The sequence below is a fragment of the Corvus cornix genome, chromosome 1 (genome assembly GCF_000738735.6).
Source record: "Corvus cornix cornix isolate S_Up_H32 chromosome 1, ASM73873v5, whole genome shotgun sequence".
Lineage (NCBI taxonomy): Eukaryota > Metazoa > Chordata > Aves > Passeriformes > Corvidae > Corvus > Corvus cornix.
The window spans coordinates 26,783,444-26,806,271 of NC_046332.1; the positions used below are offsets into that span (position 1 = coordinate 26,783,444).

General features: G+C 42.4%; 1 protein-coding gene across 2 annotated transcripts in view; it reads left to right on the forward strand.

Moving 5' to 3' along the window:
- Nucleotides 1-51: 51 nt before the first annotated feature.
- Nucleotides 52-22,828, forward strand: part of ATP6V1A (ATPase H+ transporting V1 subunit A) — a 30,687-nt gene continuing 7,910 nt past the window's right edge. The window contains exons 1-11 of one of the 2 annotated variants that reach the window (XM_039559723.1): nt 52-160; nt 12,600-12,694; nt 14,367-14,495; nt 16,027-16,241; nt 16,962-17,099; nt 17,602-17,753; nt 18,569-18,731; nt 19,903-20,011; nt 20,820-20,942; nt 21,032-21,146; nt 22,257-22,320. In XM_039559723.1, coding sequence (XP_039415657.1) covers nt 12,613-12,694; nt 14,367-14,495; nt 16,027-16,241; nt 16,962-17,099; nt 17,602-17,753; nt 18,569-18,731; nt 19,903-20,011; nt 20,820-20,942; nt 21,032-21,146; nt 22,257-22,320 — 1,290 coding nt within the window. In that variant the 5' untranslated portion in view covers nt 52-160; nt 12,600-12,612. Of the gene's footprint in view, nt 161-9,056; nt 9,215-12,599; nt 12,695-14,366; nt 14,496-16,026; nt 16,242-16,961; nt 17,100-17,601; nt 17,754-18,568; nt 18,732-19,902; nt 20,012-20,819; nt 20,943-21,031; nt 21,147-22,256; nt 22,321-22,828 lie in introns of those variants that run through there. The other variant, XM_010396071.4, reaches the window with a different exon arrangement.

The window sequence follows — 22,828 nt, forward strand, 5'->3', positions numbered from 1 at the left end:
GGAGTTGGGCACGGCTCGAGCCGGGCGCTTCCGGTGTGCGGCGCGGCGCATGCGCGCGGGGCCCGGTGTCAGCTGATCCTGCGCCTCCTTTGCCGCCGCCGCCGCCGCCGCCGGGAGTCGGGCGGATTCGGGCGGATTCGGGCGCGCCGGGCCGCCTCAGGTGAGACGCTCGGCCCCCTCTCCCCCTGCCCTGCCCCGCTCCCTCCGCCTCTCCCGAGCTGCGCCCGGGGGTTGCCGTCCTCTGCGGTGAACGGGGGGGTCGGCTCCCGCCGCTCCCCACCCCGCTCGGTCTCTGCCCGGGAAGGACGCGGTCTCCCCGTGGAACCGCTCCCAGAGGGAGCGCGGCCCCCGGCTCTGCGGAGCGGGTGTCGCCGAGACCCTGGGCAGCCGACCTTCACGGAGCCGTGTCCCGGCAGGACAGCCCGCTGGAGGCGGCCTTGCGCTTCCCCGCCCCTCTTCTCAGGGAGAAGAGACCTGGAAAGCGAAGCAGCCCCTGAATGAAAAACCTGCTGAGCGCTCTCGAAGACGCCCAATGAGATGCTCTAGGGTTATGCCAGAATTCCTCGCGGAAGAGGAACGGGGTGATAGCGGCTGGGTTCCAGTGCCCGGTCATCCCACCATCTTGGGTGGGTGGATCTGAAGCTCTCTGTGCCTTGACCCCAGCCCAGCAGAGAGCGAGCAGCAGGGTTATGGAAGAGGAATGTTGCTGCGGGCTTCTCACTGCAGCCCATCCGTGGCAGAAGAGTCCCCCTGTTGTTTTGCAGTTGAATATACTGGTGGCACATCAAATGTGCTTCCTATTCCTGTAGCCAGTGACAAAATTCTGGTTTAGATGACGTGTTCCAAACATCAGACTTGGCATTCACTTAAAGGCAAGAAATCTTGCATGACTGGATTCTGGATAATATTGTTAATGTTACTGGTAGCTGTGGCATTGGAGTGTGAGACGCATGTGTCAAGATCCATTCATTCAGTGCAGTTGCCCAAAGTGATTTACTTTCTTAGGAAGGAAGTAAAGTCTTTCATCCTAAGATTTTACTGTCTTCCCTCAGAGAATTTGCACTCCTGCTGGGCATAAAAGCAATTTGGTGATAGTTTTATTCATTGTAATGCAATACTTCAGCAAAGTACACCGGCTATTTGATCTAGCATGGTATTTCAAATGCTAATTCCGCTTGATGAAGGGGAGAGGGGGTAGAAAAGTAGGAAAACCTGCTAACAGACTGCTGGAAGTGATTTATTAGCAAGAACATGTCAAATACAAACTGGCATTTGCAAGTGGAAGTTTGAGTAACTGAGGCAGATCTTCAGCATGCTGTAAGTTGTGCTGTGTTTGTGCTGACTTCTGCCCTGTGCAGATCTGCAGCAGCGAATGTTTGCCTTCTCTGTGCGGTACTTTCAAAGGCCCTTTCAATGACCAGCAAAAACAAACATTTAATACTATCTACAATTTATTATTTTCTATGTAAGAATGTGTGAAGTGAGATCAGAATCTACAGGTCTTTGAATTACCAAAAATACTGCAGATTATTTTGCTGTGCCTGTCAGTTTGTTCCGTGAAGCCCTCTGGGAAAGCTTTATTCTTTTATGTGGGGAAAAAATTAGTCTTAATTTTGTGATCAGGTGGCCAAGCATGACATTCAGAAATTTTAAATCATCATGGACATCAACTTGAGAGAACAGGGAAGGAGAAGTTAAGGCAACAGTGGAAAATGGCTGCTGGCTGGCATCAGCTGACTGTTCAAAGGGGGGGTTGTAGTCTTGTGTTGCAAGAGTAACACAAGATCTCTGTTTCCTGTAAATGTTGCCTTGTCATTTTCCAAATCAAGAATTATTTTCTACAGATAGTGCTAATAGGGTTGACGAGTGATTACTGTTGCTTACTTTTTATAGAGCATTAGCTTAAATTTAGCTTTTTTTTGGTCTAAGTATATATTAACAGCTTTATGCCTCATTGACCCTGATTTACAAAGTCTGTGGGCCTTAAGTGTCCTTCTGTTGTCTAAATTTTTTCCCCAGTATGACTCAATGCATTTATCTTCCAGACTTGCATGGGTGCTGGTGTTATACATTGTCATCCAAAGCTGCTATAGACCAGCAGGTTACCAGATGATTCCCCTGAAGATACTTTTAGAGGCACTGTACATTCCCCCTTGTGTTTTGATGCTGTGGTACTGTGTCTTTGGGTTCTCAAGCCCTGAAAATTCCTGCTGATGGGTTTCCCTCATGCTTTTAAATTGCATGTTTGTGAGCTATGGCTGCATTCTTAATTACGCTTTTAGATAGAGTAAAAGGATCACAGGATAACCTAGTTGGGGTCTTTGGTTACTTTGGTGTTGACCATAAAATGTTGAATGTGACTGCTGACCAAGTAGTAATCTCTCTGGTTTTTTTCCTCTTGTCTTTTTAAGAAAACCCTCTAAAACACAAACCATGCAACAACCCAACGCTACATTGCGTGAAATATATTCTTTTCTCCATGCTTGTTTCATTGGTTAAAAAGTGGAGGATTTTAGACTTGGAAATACTGAGGTATTGTTGAACAATGGTATCCACATGATTTTTTTTTCGGCTGGAATTGTACCAAGGAAAACAGACCATGCAGTCAGCTGGAATATCATGCTCATTCATTCCTACTCGACGTCTTAAAACATCTGACTTCTTTAGTCTTCCAGCTAGGCAGAGAGAAATGGGGTCCTAATCTAGCAGAAGAAACAGAATGAATTTAAACTTTTCAGCCTTTTTTTCCTGTACAGAATAAGCCAATAATCACCTAAATGTCCAATATGCAAGGCTGGCTTAGACTGGATCTTCTGTTTGTCGTTGTTGTACCTTCTTCTGTGGTATAAAAAGACTTTTTGCTTGCCTTTGATGTGCTCACTCCATTCTTGCTTTTGAGAGTGGACAGCTAAGCTTATACCAAATTTTTGGGTTTGGTCGTTTCTCTTGGCATTAAGTTCTACACCCTTATAAATATCTTTTGTTTGGTTACTTTATTTCATCCAAGCATTTACTTCTCCCGTGTTTTTCAAACTCTCAAGTTCAATGTCCCCATATCTTAGAAACATTGACCATTTGCTGCCAGCTTTTTAGACTTCTATACATTATATGGCTATTCGAACAGACTTTGCCTTCCAAGACCTGGCTTTACTGAAATGATCACTTACTTTGAAAACCAGTAAGATGTATATGGATAAATCCTGAAAGTCCTGGTCTAACAGACCTTGTTACTACCACTTAACTAAATGGCAGATAAAGACCAGTTTTAGCTGCTGAATTTTTCTCACTTCATCAGCTTGACTACTCCTCTGAGCTTGTGTTACGGTAAAATTCAGTGTCAGGGTTCACTCTATTCAGGAAGAATTTGTCTGAAAGTGGCCCCTCTTCACAGTTCTTTTAATTTTGCCATAGTTTACAACATTTTGGGGAATCTGTTGTGTTCAAATGCTCAAATCAAAAGTGATCAGCAAGGACCAACACTAGCATGGGAAGCTGCCCCAGTTAACTGAGACTCATTGTGCTGAACAGGTAAATGAACTAAAAAGCCTGCTGAAAATAGACCCATTGCAGATGCAAATGCTTGAGAGAAGTGATGTTCTACAGGCTCTCTGTAATATGAAAGCCTTATCTTTGTCCTTCCTAATCAGTTGAGGAGTGCTCGTGTTGTAAGGATTCTCATAGCCAAGTTGAAATGTTGGTGCTCTGGTGAGTTTCAGCTGATCAGTCTGCCCGACTGTGTCTCTGCCAGACAGCATCCCAAGAAAAATGCCAGAGTGTGTGCTGTGCTATGCTGTGTCCCATCTTTAGGCTGCTGTAAGCTGTGCTTGCTTACTGAAGTGGTTTGTGGTGGCTCATGTAGAAGAGAGGTGGTTTGGATGTCTGTGATGCTGGTCTGTGTTCTGTGCCCTAAGCATGAGGAGCAGTCCTGTTGTGGTTGAGATGGTCGGGTGTGAGGAGGTGTAGAAAGGATGCGGGAAGAGCCATTGACTTTACAGAGAGACAGCTGCGCCTGTGTGGGAATAACTTATTACAGCTGGACAGAAGCTTTCAGGTATCCAGGTTTTGTGTAAGAGCCTGAAGAATGACTTGACAGTTTTCTAGTAGCCGAGCAAAGAAACTGCATCTTCCAAGACTTTCAGTTAATGGGACAAACTTTTTGTCCTTGTTACACTGTATCATTACTTTATTTCCCACTCTGAAAGTAAGACCTTAAAAAGCAGCTCTTCGGAAAAAACCCTAAAATGGTATTTCTGACTAAATGCAGACTACATTGGTAAAGATGTCTCAATAGGCAATTCTATTATGTGAATTGCCCATAGATCCTTGAAATTTTGAGGGTTTTGTTATTGTGAGATAAATTTGCATCATGTGGTAGTTATTCAGACAGCCACCACAATATGTAGTTTAAACAATGTTAAAATTTAATATGTTGGAAGGTCTCTGGCTGTTCTAAAGAAGCTGTAAATACTTCAGGTAATTGAACATAGAATTTCCAAATGTAGCTTAACTTGCTTTAAAACATAAAGATGCAGTGTTCTGTTGCAGGAAAAGTCAACCTCAACTTAATTTCCTTTTACTGGAATCCAGTGCCAATAGGTGTGCTGTGATTCCAACCAGGTGTTTCATTATACCAAAGGTGCTATAAAAGAGTACTTCTATCTGCTAGGGGTGTTGGATCTTTCTCAAAGACTTTTGTGCAGACTCACTCCTGGTTCAGCTCCTCAAACTAGCCGTCAAATACCTTGCATAATAAACTGAAGATTCCAAAATATCCTGACTTTAAAGATGATCTGAAACTTAAGTGTAATGATGAAATGCTTATTCCAAACTCATACTCGGTATTTTAGCCATTACACCTGGGGAAAGGGGTTAGGCAGTAGTGGGACTTCAAGAGGAGACAATGTGTTTTAATGAGCCCAAACAACTCATCTGATTCTGCATGTAAAACTGAGCCTGACTTGAAAATCTAGCAATAGTTCTTTTGTCAAATTGCATACTTTTTGTCTCTTGAGGTAAGCTCTTCAACTCTTCAGAAGTGACTCTGCTGAACTGTAGTAAAGTTTGCTGTGAGTTGCTTACAGCTATATATTAATCTCATTTTAATGTTTGTCATCTTAAATGTTAGAGCAACAAAAAGTATTTCAAGTAACAGTGCCAAATACACCTGAAAATTGAGTGACTTTTACTTAAAAAAAGCTAGGATGGATTTTAGTTTGGCAGTAATGTTAGTGAGGTTAATGAAAACTGTTCATCTAGAGGAAATGACTGAGCATTCAACTGAGCAGATGGCTGCAGAACTTTTCAGCTCTAGCAGCTAGATGACAGGATCAGGATAAGAAAAGGTCTCTGTAGAACACAGAAATCAATTTTGTATTAGTGTTCTGTATTATGGTTTGGATTTCAGTTGTATTAGATCTTTCTTTTGTATGAAAGTCTATCAAGCAAAGAAAGGGCAGATTGCATGGCAGGCTGAAAGGAATGTCAAATTTTTCACAGTAGTAAAATTGTGAAGCAGTGTAGTAAGTAAGAACTAAGGAGAGGCTCATCAATTTCCACCCCTGGAGCTCCTCTGGAGAAGCCTCAGCTGAGAGGAAAGAATTGGTATGGAAAACTGTAGCATGTGAGTCAGTTGATGAACATTTTTTTCACATGGACAATGTGGTTTTCTCTAGTAACAGGAGTATTTTAATGGGTTTAACTGGGAACTTTTTCAATTCTAGATATAGCATGATAGCTGTGTTTAATGTTTGAAGGCCGCTTATCTACTGAGCTGATCAGATTTTCAGTGGGTCAAAGCAGTTACGCAATAAACACCTTGGCAGCCTTTCTATCTAGTTTTATTTCTGCTGCTAACTTCTTGGTCATGTTCAAACAGCTTTGTTCTAGTACTGTTCTGGGCTGACTGAAGGAATTTCCCAAGATGCTAAATAAAAGCTTGGGTGCTTGAGTAACAACTTGTGATGGTGGTACATCTTGCATGAACAGACTTCACACCCTTGCTTTAGGAATATATACTTTATGTTGTATATATGTATCAAATATAAATATATTGTTATATCTTTAGCTTGTGTGCAAGGCTTGATGTTTGTTTGAAGTATCAGACTTGTATGTATTGGCATGCCCACAGGTGAGTCCCCATGCGTTTTTGGGAAGAGGACAGTAGGAGCTTGTGATGGACTTAATTCAGTGTCACAGAGTCTCACTTTGTAGCCATCGTGTGCTGCAATGACAGTGGCAGCATAATTCTCTTTCCTTGAAAATACCTGGATTTTACATGTACGTGTGCTGAGCAAAGCAAGCCTCCTGTGAGAGGAAGGGGCTTATAGGAACCCAAGGAACAAGTTCTGTGAAAGATAAATTGTCTTGTAGCATTGCAGATGGGTCCACAGTACATAGCTGAGCATCACTTAAGCAGGTTCCAGGTTTATCCAGAGTAGAGGTGATCTCAAAGTGTCCTGTGACAACTGAAAACGTATGAATAACTAAATGGAAAAATGTCCATATTGTTGAGTTAAAGAAATAATCTTTCCAGCTCAGAGCTTATGGCAGGAAGGTTGGTGCCATTCGCCTCACAATGTCTATGTCGTGAGAAGACTGAGCCACATTGCTGTGTGGAGCATGGGCCGTGACTCCTTCCTGGTTTCATGAGAGTGCAGATGGCACAGTTGGAATATCACAGTGTTTGACATAGCAGAGGGTTGTGCTGCCATACAGAGGGACCGGGACAGACTGGAAAAATAGACTGACAGGAATCCCATGAAGTTCGACAAAGGGAAGTGCCAAGTCCTGCACCTGAGGCAGGATAACCTGCCTGAGGTGCCTCACCTGAGGCACATACCCTGCTACAGGCTGAGGACTGAGTACTGAAAAGAGCTGGGCGTCCCCAAGCTGAACATCAGCTGGCAATGTGCCCTTGTGACAAAGGCAGCCAGCACTATCCTGGGCTGTGTTTGGAAGAATCCCACCAACAGGTGCAGGGAGGTGGTTTTTCACCTTGGTTAAGCTTGATGGAAACCACATCTGGAATGCTGTGTCTGGTTCTGTGTTCTCCAGTAGGAGAAAGATATGGCTTAATGGTATACATCCAGAAAAGGGCCACAAAGACTTTTAAGCATTTGGAGATAGGAAAAGAGGATGAGAAAGCTGGGATTATGTAGCCTCAGGAAAAGAAGGCTCTGAGAATCTTATTGTAAGGTATATAAACACCTGATGGGAGGGAGCGAAGAGGATGGAGCCAGACTCTTCTCAGCGGTACCTGCTGAAGTAACATGATGCAATCGGCACAAACTGAAATACAGGGAATTCCCTTTAAACATAAGAAAACACTTTTTACTGCAAGGGTGTCTGAACACTGGAACAGGTTGCCTAGAGAGTTGTGGTGTCTTCATCCTTGGAGATAATCAAAACATCTGGATGTGGCCCTGAGCAGCCTGCATCACAGGGCATTGGAAGTAAATGATTGCCAGAGGTGCCTCCCAACCTCAGCAATTCGGTTGTTTAGTGACTGAGAAATCTGGAGCAATTTTCCCTGCTGTGTTACAGTAAAATTATAACTCTGCATGGTATGAAGGAGCAGGTTTCCTGAGAATACTATTGGGCTTCCTTTCCCAGTGACCTCTGTTAGAGTTCTGTTGTTTTTTCACGTTGTTTTTTTCTGGGACAATATCTCAAATTCTAGATACGAAAATGCTGCCAAACTTCTGCATTTGTCTAGTAATTCAGGCACTGATTTTTTTTTTTAATACTTCCTCTTAAAGATATCATCTGTTAGAAGGGGAAGTATAAACTGTCCTAGTTACAGGAAATCTGTGGCAGTGATTATCCTATTACTTATGAGGCCCTTGCAACAGATCTTCAAGTAGCTGGACACTGGGATTTATGCACTGTGCCAGAGTCTGCTCAGGTGAACACAGTAAATGTTGGCAGTCTTGAATCTGAAACATCACTCCAATGTGACACTAAGCTGATTGTCCAGTGTGGGTGGTGATCTTTACTATCCTGTAATGTCTAGGTTTTTACTAAGAAGAGAAGGAGGTATTATTTTCTTTGGAAAACTTTATTTGGCTACATTTTACTGCTCATGCTTATTAAGCTTTCCTGGATATCAAATGTAAGGACTCATATTCTGACTCCATTTTTCTACCCTTGGAAATCAAAACACATTAGTCTGTTTCAGCTATACTAAAATTTATGACCTTAGTTCAAGGTTATTCCAGCAGAATGAATCCTAGCACCGGTGTCTTATTAATGTAATGCTGCTACTTCTGAATTACTGATACCGTGCTGTTCACTTCAGTTTTGGTTAGTGTCTAAGCTTTTGTGCCAATTTGAAGCGTTGGTAGAACCTTGCAAAGATAGACTTGAGAAGTTGTGAAGACCGCAGGGAACTCTTCAGCTTTATTCAGGTTCTTAGGGAGGGATCACATAGCTGCTCATGTTCTGTGCAGCATACAGGGCAGTGCCTGTCGATCTCTGAAAACAGATTCCAGCAGCTGTCACTCAGGATGGCACAGCACTCTGCTTTGTTGAGGTGCTGGATGTTGTGCAATTGCATTACTGCTTCTGCTGGCCAGGGGAAGGGCTTCTGAGCATGAGGAAGCCCCACAAGACTCTTGGAGGCAATCAGTACTGTTCTACATACTCAAGCAATTAGTATTGCAGTGTCTCCAGCGCCTCCCTGTGCAGTCTGTTGTTAAACAGTTGTTCTGTTAAGCTCTTCCAGAGCAGAGCACACACTGACATGGCTGTAGTGCACTGGAGGGCTGGCAGGTGAATGGATTCCAGCAGAAAACATGCATCTCTTTCAAGGATTTTTGTGTAGTTGTACGCACCGCTCGGGACATTGGAATCACCGGCTTTGTAGGAGGCCCTTAATGCAAATGCTGAAACCTTTTAATTCCTTCTGCTCGGTGCTGTGCAGTAGGGAGGGCACAGATGGGAGTTCAGCTGGGCTCGAGGTGGCTGGAATTGCTATTGCGGCATTCCTCGGTGCTGGTGGGAGAGAGAGGGAGAGACTGATGACTCATCAAGTCAGGTGGTTATGCCTCTGCTGTGTGTCAGAAATTTCTTTCCCTTCTGCAGCAGGCTTTCTCATCCCTCTGTGTAGGGGCACTAGAAGGACAATTATTTCGCAAGTGGTGATGCTTAACTGCTGAATTCTAGCTTCTGAATCAGGCCTGGGGATTTTTGTTACTCCCTGCTTCTGCAAAATAAGGTAAGGATCTGTGTTTATGTGATAAAATTGTCATGGATTTTCTTCCTTGCTGCAAGAAGGCTCCTTCTAAAAATCTCACCCGAGTCTGAATTCTTAAAAGATCTTTATGTTAAGGCAGTTCATCATCTAAATACTGGGTCTGATCAAATGTTTGATGCAAAACCCAGAAACCGTGATAGAAAATGGGTTTCTCCAACATCGAGAGCAGGGCAGTTACATTTTTGGGGCTACTGTGTAACCAGATTACTGTGCTGGGGAGAAACCAAGAGAGAAAGCTCGGGTTATGGGCTCTTTCTTGTTTAATTAGGACTTTAAAATTAGTGGAATGAATCACCTTTTAGTCAGAGAAGGCTCTGCTGCAATTAATATTTTGATTTCTGGCAATATTAATCAGAATATGACTGCTAGAGCTTAGGAGCACGTTTGAAATCAATTGGTGAACTGTTTTAGATAAGGAAGATATAAATTGTAAAGGATAAAAGATGAATCTTTAGTCATAAGGGAATAAAAATTAAGCTAATATCCTACATAGGTGTGCTAGTGGACTTTTATAGGAGGGATTGCATATAGTGCCTAATATCCTGTGTTGGCAATAGGCCTTTCAAAGGCCTTACGGGCTCCATAGATTTTTAAAATGGTCAGCTACCATGGCTTCTGGGGTAAGTTCATGCTTTAGGGAATTTCATTTTCTGTGAGTACTGGCAATGAAAATGTCTAACTGGGTAGAAAGGTAAGGCAGCATTTTGGCCCTCAAGGACTTTTCCATATAAATTGAAAATCTGTAGTGCTAGTATACAACCACAAGAAAATGATGCAGAGATAAATAACAGCTTTTTGGGGTTTTTTCTAATTTGTATTCAATGTTAAAAGATGTGTAGCCCCTTAAAAAAGAGGTCAGCCTGGCTGGGTGGGCACTGGCTTTGTGTAGACTGTAGTTTAGACATATAGTGGAGGTAAAACAAAGGTGAGGAAGAATTCACATCTTCTACACCTGAAATAGTTGATAGGTATGTGTTTAAAAGCTGTTGGTGCAGATGCTAGAGATCATGGTAAAGACAGGGTTCATTCGTGTGTTGCTAGGTGGTCTAGTGGAGGAATCCCCTGCTTTTTTACTTGGCTTGGCCAGTAATTTGGAAAGGTGGCTGTAGGAAGAGAGAGAGAGCAGAGCAGCCACAGGAACAAGAGAAGCAGGTGCTGGCTGTCAGGATGTTGCCATTTAACTGCAGAATGGCTGTTCTGAGGTTCTTACTTGCCTCTCTAAAAGATAAACAGACACTTCAAGCAGGTTTTGATTATGAAGAAAAGTTAATTTAAAACTGGCCCAGTGTTCCTGTTTTTCCTTGCCTTTGTAATTTGACTCTTTCATGTGGGACATTGTCTAATTGCCAGGCTGTGTCAGTAATACAGTTATGAGAATGTGTTTTAACTCTCTACTGTGCTTCTATAGAAGATTTTGGTAGTAGGACACTGGACATTGTTCTGTATGGTATGTTGAAGTAAATGTTTAATTTGGATTTATAAGAACAGCTTCTTCTTTCGGTGTGAACAGTAATTGTGTTTGAGTTTTGCAATGTTTTAGTTGTTAAAAGCAAAAAAGATGAGATAGTTGTGTTAGTCAGATCAGAACCAGCTCATACCAGCTGCTCAGGAACTGCAGATTGCTTTGTGAGGACCTCCCCTCTGCCATTTGTCAGAGGAGGCATTTGAGAAAAAACCAGTGAAATTAGAATTGTCTTCTGGGTCTAAACAACAGGCAGTGTGAAAGATAACCTATGGCTGTGGAGGGTAGAGGGATCGAAAGGATATCTGGCTTAGCCTTTGGTCTCAAGACCAGTTAGCAGGTCTGCTCCAGGCTGCTGGTGACTGAGCCATGATCAACTGTTGTGGTGGCTGCTGTGGAATAAATCAGTGGCAGCCATGATAGACAGTACACTCCAGAGAGACATGGAGCCTGGAAGAAGCTATTCCTTCAGGATGAATAGGGGTTTGGAATCGTGGGAGATCTTTTTCTTATGGAGCAGTGCCACCAATTTAAAACTTAGAGATCAGTAAGGAGGCTGAGGAGCAGAGGACTTGTATTGTTGTATTAAAAAGCTGGAGAACAGTTCTAGGATTTCAAGAATAGCAGATGTCAGCTACTGCTCCCAAAGAACAGGCAAAAACGTATCCCTCAATTGTGCTGGAAAGGGTGGCAATGTAGTTGTTGCCTTGCTTATTGTCCACGGGGCAGGTTTTTAAGCCTGGGTATGCCTTTGTATTTGCTGCCTTGTGGAAGATGCTGGGTTAGATTAGGCTTCTTCCAAAGACTGGATTTGAGTGTCAGCAGATGCGTCCCAGTTCATGTCACCAAACCAGGGGCCTTGCTGTTGATTAGCACAGGAGGGTTCTATGTTGGGGCTGCCATAGTGCACCTTTCACCAGTGCTGTGTCCTAAGTGTGTCAGTACAGGAGAAATGGGAAGAGAGTGGCCTTACAGTTCTCTAACACCCATCTGTTTCCAAGGTAACACACAGCATGATAAGGGCTCACAAAGCAAACCCACTAAATCCTCTGATCTACGCTGGAAGCAGGGCAGCCCAACTGTCGGCCACAGGACAAACGTGGATGGAGGAAGTCTGTTGATAAAACTGCTTTTCCAGTGCCAGTTGTTTAGATTCACTAAACAGTTACTGGCAAGAGATGACAGCCTGTTGTTTAACTGTTGCAACTTGGGGACTTTGGCCATTATTCAGCACAATTCTTCTGTGATGCTCCGTGGGTTTCACTGAGAGCAAAGACTGCGTAATATGTAGCTGTGAGACGCACAGAAAGCACTCACGTGTTTGTGTGCTGGTGCTTTTGAAAATGTATGTTTCCTCCTCTAAACACTGTGATATTCAGCAGCTTAAGGTAGCAAAAATTGAATTTGCTCAATTAATATTTGTAGTATTGCATTTTATAGACTGGTGGCAGTAAAGCAGGCCCATCATCTTGCTCACTCAGAATCATGGAGAACTCCATCTTTTGAAGGAGGGTAATGAGATGTGGAAGACAAAAAAGATTTTCTGTTGTTTAAATATCCTGTTACCAAGCTTAAAAACAGTGCAGCAGTGTTAGGGCATTGTTGCCCTGCATTTTTTCATTCAGTAGCATTCTGTTCTGTGGAGCATATTATGATGTTCTACCCCTGTGTTTCTGCAATAAGGAATCCCAGATCTTTTGTCTGTTTAAATCAGTTACTTTTTAACTTTTTACAGCTTTAAAATCAGTGTGGTTAAGGTGCTTCAGGCTACGAGTTCAGAATCATTTGTAACTGGAAACAAGAAGAGAGAAGAGGGGAGGAAGAGGAGGAACTTACTACACGTGTGTTCTTCAGGACTGACGCTTATTTCTTCCTTTTGTACAGTTGAACAGGCAAAATGGACTTTTCCAAACTCCCCAAAATCCGTGATGAGGACAGAGAGGCGTTTGTTGGCTATGTTTATGGAGTCTCAGGACCTGGTAGGTATTATTTTGTAAAGGAAATCATAAATTTTGTTTTATCTAGGATCTCGTTAATCTTCTTCGCTGGAAGCAGAGAAGTATAAAAGAGCTCTGGCTGGTGCTTTTTCTTATCTTTTTTTGGGGGGGACTTTAAGAAGGATCACTGACTTTCAGTTTGATAAACTATTAAACTGCTAAAAACTTGTTACTATTAATTAATCTTTTTTAAAAATATGATGAGCAGAAGCAGGCAGTTGAATAATAACAACAATAATAAAACAAAAGGTAACCTTTCTGTATGAGGTAAAGGCCCTTGGTTGGAAATCTGCCGGCCCAGTGTACTAAGTTTCTTCAAAAGGGTGTGAAATATATAGTCCATTCTCAAAGGAAGTTTGCCCCTCTGATTTCTGAAATACTCAGTCCCTGTCAGTGTCAGGATGTTCTGTGTTACTGCAGTGGGCTGGGGGAGCTCAGCAAGGAGCCACAGGAGTCAGGCAAGGTGGCAGAATGTGGTGGGAGTGCAGCTGGGAGAAGGAGGACTCTTCCTTCATCTTTATCAGCTGAAATAGTTCAGGCTCTGATAGGAACAGCTTTTGAATACATGCAGACTCTACTGGCTTTTCTGCTCCCTCCTGCATTCTCTTCAAGAGCTGAAGGAGAGGATGGGAATGTGAGAACAGAAGATTAACGAGTATTTTTGTTAATGCAACATACTTGATGAATAAGAAATTCCCTTGGCTTGTGTCTGCCTGAATCAACACAGGTTTTTTAACTGCAAATTCCTGAACTGCAGAAGTAGTACTTAGAAACAATGTTAAACTGACACAGCTTTCTTTTCCAAGAAATGGAAAATGTGTTTTTGTGTAAATATGTGAATCCTGTGTGCATTAGTGATATCATAATATACAAGACATAATAAATTTTGTTCTAAAGCAGCTAGGACCTCATATAGGACCTACTGAAATCTAACTCAAAGCAGCAGGAAGTTTCAGGCCCAAAACATGCTGTACAACAGTCTTCATCTGTTGAAAGTTAATTTAAGTGCTCTAAGATAGGCATCACTTTTCTACAAAATGTAGCAAAAAATAGTGTTTTCTTAAAAGCTTTCTAGGCATCATTTTAGATGCAAGGAGATGTACTGCCTTTAGCAGGTGCCTTTGCTTGATCTATCCATGTTTGTCAGCATCCAGATGCTACCAAGGTAAACAGAAGTCTGAGTGACTTGAAAATGCTGGCCCCCAACCACAGGTTTATGTAACTACCAGGCATCAGGCAAGTTTTGCCATTTTCTTGTGTGTTTCAATTTAGTCAGATGGGAGGGTGGCCCAGCTCACTGCAAGGGAGAAGTGCCTATATAACTTGTTTATCAAAGTTGACGGCATCTCACACCCTCAACATTTACAATCTGTCAAGATAGATAAGAGGAATTATGGCATGAATTGTCTTGTGAATTACTACATTCTCATAGTGTTCTCTTATTCTGCATAAAGGACAGAGTGAAAACTGTAGGAAAACTTATTCTTTTGACTTTGAAAGTAGAAATACCAGGAGTTGTGGCATCCTTTTGTGAAGTCAAGAATGTGTGTATGGGTGGATACCAGGTTCATGCTGTGCAGTTCTTACTAACTGGTGATGAGCAAATTTCCTGAGCTGCAGGGAAAATACTCACCTATGTGCCCATCTTTTGCAGTGGTCACGGCCTGCAACATGGCAGGTGCTGCCATGTACGAGCTGGTACGAGTAGGACACAGTGAGCTGGTGGGGGAGATCATCCGGCTGGAAGGTGATCTGGCAACTGTCCAGGTGTATGAAGAAACATGTATCCTTTTCACTGCTCCCTCTGGGCCTGCCAGACCACACAGTCCAAAACACAGTGGTGATTAGGGTGAAGATGATGGAAATAAGCCCTCGATACTTTGGGTTCTGGCAGCACATCTGTTCTGCATGTGTTTTGTAAATTTTGATGGCTTAGAGGTGAACCTTACCTTGTGTGGCTGTGTAGCAAGGAGACCTTTCTTAACTGGAAACCAAATGTGTACCTTAGAATTTGAGTGCATTTTAATGCATCTTTGTTAAAGCACTTGACAAATGTCAATCATAAATGGCAAAACTAAGCAATATTTGTAGCATCTTTTTCTTTGCTTTTGATAGCTGTGCTTGTATAACACTTAAATAAGAAATGCAAAGTGGGCAGGATGCCTTCTTTCTGGGCAGAGTATTTTGCCAAGCGTAATAGATTGTACTTTTACTTCTGCAGTGGGCTTACAGCATCTTGGTCCAGCTATGATGCAGCATGTATTCTAAAATCTAGGCAACTTAAAATATATTTTGTATTACATATATATGAGAGAATGTCAGAAAAGAAGTCATAAAACTTGAAGCCAGGCCTCTTTCCCCTCTGCCAAGGGGGTTGTGTGTATCTGTAGAGCCTAGGAAAAAGGCTGTGCTGGCTCCCAGACCTTGGTTCTGAGGAGCTTGCTGGTAAACTAGGCCCAGACTAGGTCCTGTCCAGACAGACTAGGTCCTGTCTCTAATAATTTATCATTTTAGATGGCATCATTGTTACAGTATCGAATAACTTTCCATCAGTACATGGAACAAGTTTGAGTGTAGTTTACTTTTAATTTCCTGTTGAGAGGAAGCTCAGTCATAGGCCTCTCTCAAATCAACTTGTATTTAATCTCTTGAGTTTTGTATAAGTTTTGGAGGTTTCTTTTGTATTCTAGCAGGCTCTTCTGCCAAGGTGCTGGCCCTTTGCAGAGAGAAGTCCATTGTGCATCTTTGGAGCTTAGGTAGTGCACAGACCTGACAACTTGGTACAAGAGGGGAGGGCAGTAGTGCTTAGACATAAGTCTTAGACAAACTCCTTTTAAAATTAGGCTGCTGTTGAAAAAAGCTGTGCAAGGCTCGAGATCAAAACAGTTGTGATCTCTGAACAAATTCTGAAGTGAAAAATTCCGTATTTCGTAATATTATCTGACTTTAGGAGCCTAATCTGTTTTCTAGGTTTGGAGATGTAAGAAATGTGTGATGTTTTGTCATCTCACTGCCTGTCACTCCAGTGAGCTCATCCATATTAGTTGCCAACAACAGTTGACTTGAACAAATGATCGTAAAGAAGAGTATTTGTCACTACTTTCCCTCTCTGGAGGATGGTGAACTTTGCTGCTTGGGCAAATTCAGAATTTAGTATAAAGCCTGTATGCTTCTCAAATGGTGATGTGTAACATAGTAATAGTATTACCTTAAAGTCAGAAAAGGGGTTTGAGGGTATGATGTTGTGAACCTGATGACTTCTGCCCAGTTTCTTTTCCTTCTTCTGGATGAACTTTTCCTCAGCAAATCTTTAGCTGGTGTCTCTGTAGGAGATCCTGTGCTCCGTACTGGGAAGCCCCTATCAGTGGAATTGGGGCCTGGCATTATGGGAGCTATTTTTGATGGTATCCAGAGACCTCTCTCGGACATCAGCACTCTGACTAAAAGTATTTATATCCCTAGAGGTGTCAATGTGTCAGCTTTGAGCCGAGATGTCAAATGGGACTTCACACCTTCCAAAAGTCTGCGGGTAGGTTCTGACAAGCCTGTCTTCCCCTCTTGCTCCTCTACCCCCAGAGCTTAGGACTGGAGCAGTGTGCTAAGGCTGTGACTGCTGGGACATGGGGTAAATGCTGCATTTATTGAAGTCTGCAAAAAAAGGAGTGCTAGGAGGTCATAGTGATGTATGAGACTGGAAGGGGATCACCAGAATTTACTCGATGTGACTTACTGTGTGTTGCTGCTGCATATGAGAAGTTTTCAGAGTTGTAATGTATTTACCAAACCATAAAGAAACTTGTGGAATTGCAGTAAGCATTAGCAGGAGCAGGTGTTACCTGAGCAAAAAGAATGACTGCAGCACACATTTTGCAAATGGTGAAGATAGCCTTAGAGCTGGAAAATGTCATGGCTTTAGCCCTTTGCAGCATCTTTTTTCCAATCCTGCAGGTTAGCATATGCTATCCTTTCTCTTCTTAGCACATTAGGCTGAGAGGTGGAAAAAAACCAAGGAAAATTCCTCCTGTCTGTCAGTAATTGCTCCTGTCTGAGCCTTGAAAAGCACTTGAGCACAGGTAGTGTTGCTAGCAATGCTGTTGGAGTAATGAGTTATGTAAATGGCTTCTGTGCTGTAACAAGGCGCTTATAAAAGGGGTAATCACAGTGCTAGACTTAATAGCTGTAGTATTTTTTACAGTTTTTCAAGGTTCTTTTTTAAAATTTATGACTAACAGACCTGTTCTGATTTTAGATTGGCAGCCACATCACTGGTGGAGATATTTATGGTGTGGTGAATGAAAACTCCCTGATCAAACACAAAATCATGCTGCCCCCACGGAATAGGGGTACAGTTACATACATTGCTCCTCCAGGAAACTATGACACTTCAGTAAGTCTCCCAAGCAGCAGTTGCTGGTATATTCCATGTCTCTTTTATAAGGTTGATATACTCTTTCTGTTCTGCATGAGGCCAACTAACATGCTTCATGCAACAAGGTGTCTGAGTTAATGATCACTTCTGCTACCCTGCCTGCAGGGATTGCATTATTCTCTTGGGCAGCTACTTTTTATGTATATGGCTTCCCAATGGCACTTCACTATGCCATGTTTGCTGACCTCTGTGGGGATCTACAGTATCTTATGAATATGTAAATTCAGTTGCTCTTCAAATGCATGTTTTGAATATAGGCTGTATCTTGCACTGTTTCCCCCCCAGTGGGATTGTAAATACGGGAAAGAGCCATCCCTCGGGAGGTGATGATTGCATGTTGAGGTTCTAAGAGCTCTGTGGTGTTGTCAAAGGCCTGTACAGAGTAGTTAAAATGAGAATTCGTGTCCTGGTCCAATGTGCAACTGTTTGCTTACTTCTCATGTCTGGTGCTGTCTGTTAGGATGTTGTGTTAGAGCTGGAGTTTGAAGGTGTGAAGGAGAAGTTCACTATGGTGCAGGTCTGGCCTGTACGTCAAGTCCGTCCTGTTACCGAGAAGCTGCCAGCCAATCATCCTTTATTAACTGGCCAACGAGTCCTGGATGCCCTCTTCCCGTAAGTACTTCCTTTTATTTTCTACTGTGTGAGAACTCTCTCTCTTATGGGGAAGCAGAGGCAGGAGGCCTTAGAGCCTTAGGTTTTTTTAAGGGTAAGCTTTCACTGTGTGTCACAGGGTAATCTCAAAAAACATTCAGCTGAATTTCTCATATTGCTTTATTTGGCAGGTGAATCCACTGGTGGAAGAAGGAAGTTTAGCAAAACTGTTCAAGTGCATTAATTTAGAAAAGACTGGACATGCATAAACTTAACCATGTCACAACTGCAGAAAGGCTAGAACTTTCAAGCTTGCTATCTTCATTTTAATGCATGAGTAGGCTATCTTTCCATGGTCTTGAGGATGTGTAGTTTCCAATGATTTTGAGGTTGCCACTTAGGAAAACTGTTGCACTTAACTGTAACACAAACTGCTCATTTAAGCAGCTAACTTCTAAGACACTGAATTCAGTTATTTTGGTCCTAAAAGACTGTGCTGCTTATTCTATAATACACAGCTAAATACAGTTGTCCTTTTCTTAGCATTTGCATTCCATCGCTGCTTCCAACTGTGAAAACTGCTATGTTTCAAGCCCAAAAGTCATGCTGTTATGTCAGCATAAGTCATGTACTTCAGGGACAGGAGAAGAAAAGGATGATTTAATCCCTCAATTTTTTGATTTAGTGAAATACCTCTGTGCTTCTCACCCAGAACACTGAATGTAACTCCTGTCATTCTGCTTTTGATGAGGGAGTTCTAGTGGAAAATATATTCTAAGATGGGAAAGAGCTGTTTTTTAGTTCCTTGCAAATCAGAGTCCTTTCTCTTTACTCAGGTGTGTACAAGGGGGTACAACAGCGATTCCTGGGGCATTTGGTTGTGGAAAGACTGTGATCTCACAGTCTCTTTCAAAGTACTCCAACAGTGATGTCATCATTTATGTAGGCTGTGGAGAACGAGGAAATGAAATGTCTGAAGTACTGAGAGATTTCCCTGAGGTTAGTATGGAGATTTCATGGAGAGTAAACCTTCCTGGGAAGACTTGCTATTGTACTGGTATTGTAACTGAGTAAAATATCATGTTGGTAGAGTGACTTCAAAAGATCGTCTTGCCTCCCTTGAAGCTCTGGCAAAAATCCCTTTTGGCTTGTTCAAGAATTATTTCAGTGGCCCCTCAATAAACATCTGGACAAGTTTAGGGTGTACCTCCTAAGTTGTTTAAAATAAAGCCAGAATGAATGCCAGAGAGCAATTTAGCACAGTTGTAAGCATCTTACCTGTGACTGGTCATGTCTCTAACTTGACCACACATAGAAAATGCAGCATCCATTTACAAGTTGCAGGGTGGTGATAACAGTTACCAGGTATTAGTTTGACACGTTAAGCTTTGGAATAACTTCAGAATGAAGTAGAAAATACCTTGTTAATAAAACAATAACAACCAAGCAACAGATTTACCAATCTTTGTACTTGTTACTATGTTTTAGTGAAGTTGTTTTGCTGGCGTCTGGCAGTATGAACTGGCAGGTGCAAACTTCACTGTCAGAAATAAGGGCTAAAAAGCTTGGGTGTGTTGATCAGTGACAAGGTGGGAAAGTCAAGCTGAGGTGGCCTTGAAGAAGATAAATCCCAGGGTATTCATAAGTAGTATTCTACACAAATGTCAGGGCGTACGTTCTGTTGTTCAGGTGCTTGTGAGGCTTTACTGAGGTTATAAATGTGGTTTTATGTCCAACTGTCAAATACTAACTTGGCTTGTTGTAGGTGGGGGAAGAAAGCTCTCAGATTCCTGATGGACTTATAACAGGAGGCTAAGAATTTTTAGCTCTTTCAGCCTGGAAATCTGAGAGAGAATAAGGTGCTTCCTTGTGCAGTGGATCTGTCATTACTTATTTGAATGGGATCAACAGGGATTTGGCTGTTGCTGAAGATAAGGTGAGGTGAAGCATGTACATTAAAGAGTTAAGCTGTGTGCAGTCTGAAAGACAAACCGACATATCCTAAAGTTTTGAGTCTCATCTCTGCTCTTGGTAGAATAGCTGTGAGGAGAGTATCCTCATACAAGGCAAGTAAAACAGTAAAAGAAAACAAGCAACAAAAATATTAACAAAAAACCTTGCTACTCTTACAATTTGTTGGGTTTTTGGTTTTTTTTTTCTTGCATTTTAGTTAACAATGGAAGTTGATGGCAAGGTAGAAAGCATCATGAAGAGAACAGCTCTGGTAGCAAATACTTCCAACATGCCTGTGGCTGCCAGAGAAGCCTCCATCTATACTGGTAAGATTTACAAGAGGATAGAGGAAGCTGTGTGTATAAAGCAAGCCATCATGCTCTACTGTTTTCAGTTCCTGAGATGGCCGTACCAAGAAGCCTGTTTAGTTTCGGAAGTGAACTCTTTCAGACCTTGCCTGCACCAAGTCTTTGTATCTTAATTGAATCTGACTTGCTTGCATATAATTGCCATTTCTGAATATTGAGTAAATTTTGTTTATAAGGTGAACCTACTGTGCCAGGACTTATGTAGGATTTCTGCATGTGTTAATTCTGTAAGCTTTTGGTTTTGACTAGCTTTTTGCTGACAAGTACAGCCACTTAATGGACAGAAATAGTATTCTCCGAGTTGGCAGACTAGTCTTTCCTTTGCAGCCTCTTAAAGGTCTTTTTAAAGTTCTTTTTTTATGAACAGTTGTCAGATAATTCAGATAAAACATGACCTTTTCTCACCCTTGTATTCTGGTGGTTTGAAAGGGAAGGAGACATTTTACAGTAAGAAGAGTCTTTGTTCATGGTTTCAGTAAGGGAGAGAGTGGCATCAGTGACATTGCAGTGTCTCTTCAAAGAAATACATGTGAATGTAAGATGAGTCAGAATGGTTCATAAACAGAAATGAGGAGAATGAGAAGAAATAAACAGCAACAGCAAAAAAAGAGACAACAGGGACATAAAGCGGGAAGAAGGAGTAACTTCCATTGTCTGTTTCCATCAAAATGTAAACTCCAGTAATTTGGTTTCTTTGCATCTTTCTGACAACATATAAGCATAGGATTCCTTTCTGAACTGCAGCACGTTGTTGTCTTTGTTACAGGAATCACCCTGTCCGAGTATTTCCGGGATATGGGCTACCATGTCAGTATGATGGCAGACTCTACTTCCCGATGGGCTGAGGCCCTCAGGGAAATCTCAGGGCGACTGGCTGAAATGCCAGCTGGTGAGTAGTCTTTCTTCAGTCTAGTCTTGTCAATGCAGCCCTTCAAACTTGGAGCCTTTGACTGAATCTCTGTGTGTTGGTGTTTGCAGACAGTGGTTATCCAGCCTACCTCGGTGCCCGTCTGGCCTCTTTCTATGAGCGAGCTGGGAGAGTGAAGTGTCTGGGAAATCCTGAGAGGGAAGGCAGCGTCAGCATTGTTGGAGCGTGAGTGTTGCATTGTTCTGCCTCTGCGCTGACTGCAGTTCTTCCTCTCTGGTTTTGTATGTCACAGCACCTATTTTTCAGACAAAAAGGTCTTGTTGCTCTGTGCAGCTGCAGAACTTAAAAATATGGGAATGAGTAGGTAGATACTTAGTCTCTGTTCTCCCAGAAGCGCTGCTAAATTGTGCGTGGGGGCAGAAGGAATGAATGTGGACAGGTAGCTCTGTGAGGTGTGGAATCACAGGCACTGGCAGCAATTGGATCAAGTGGCTCAGGGAAGAATGTTATTAGAGCTCTCTCTGAAAAGTGTCAAAGCATGCTCAGAGCAGGAAATAAAGGGCAGTTAGAGCAGCAGTGTGTGCACTTGGGGGCATAATGAATCATGACTCTCATGCTCAAATAGAGTAGAATTCCATGGAGCAGCATATCTCAGGCTGTGATGTGCCATGAAAACTGTGTTGTCCACAGGCATTCTCCTAGGTCATACTGCTTTGTGTATCATACCCTGGGAAAAGTGGATTCCCCATGCTTTCAGGAGAGCCTCTGGCATCTGCAAGAACACCCAGAGTTCATTTTGTGCTCTGCTTACTTCTGCTGTTCAAAACATACATACATAAGGGCTCTCTGCTTTCGAGATTGGAAGTTTGTTTTGGTTTTTTTATCTCTGGGAAGGCATGTATTGGAGTTTCAAGCACAAATGAAGTAGCTACTGTATAGGTGAATATCAAAATTTCAAATTGGGATATTGTCTCTTGTAAAATCACAGCACTGTGTTTTCATGATGTTCTATCAGTACTCTTGCTGAATCTGTTCCAATTGAGATAGGTTTGGTGATCCAAGCTGGAGTTGCTATCTCAAGCTAACGTGACTGAAATTACACCTTAATATGTCAGTCAGTCACTGATGTAACTATTTCATGGTATGCTTGATATAACCCCTGTGTGGGTATGCATCAAGCACTTTCTGCAAGCATATTGCAATCTGTTATTTACTTGAAATCACATTGACTTTTCTGGTTTCTCGGGTCACTGAGCTGTGCAGTCATATGTTCAGTACTTAAGTTTGAACTGTGAAAGCAACTCTGATAAGTTTTCCCTATCTCTTCCTTCTCAGTGTCTCTCCCCCAGGTGGCGACTTCTCTGATCCTGTCACATCTGCTACCCTGGGCATTGTTCAGGTACGTCCCACAGCATTGCAGCTCTTCTGTCCACTTTGTTAGACTCCAGATGGTTGTGCTTCAGCACATTTGTGCCAGTGGCTGGGGTGAGAGAGCTTTGATTTGACACAGGCAGCTTTGTAGGGCGTTTTGGAAAATGTTCTAGCAGTGTAAAAGGCGACCTTGTGAGATGGTTGCAAACTGATGTGTTTGAGTTCCCTTTGGAAGGGGGAGAGAAGGGCAGCAATTCCTTCCAACACTGCCTGCTCAGCCATATCTGTGTGCTTCCTCAGTGCTGCCCATTGAGCTGCACTTCAAATGTATCTGTTCTCAGCTGAGATGGAAAGCAAATCACTCTTAATCTAGGTGCATCGAAACCACAAAAAAACCCTCAGAGAAGCTGATTGGGAGAAGAATGTCTTGCAACTGTTTGCAGTTTTGGGAAAAGCAGTTACATCTATTTGGTCTCCACTTTACTTAGACTCCAGTATTGACACTGCTAAGGCTGACTGCTCCCTCATGAGCAGTC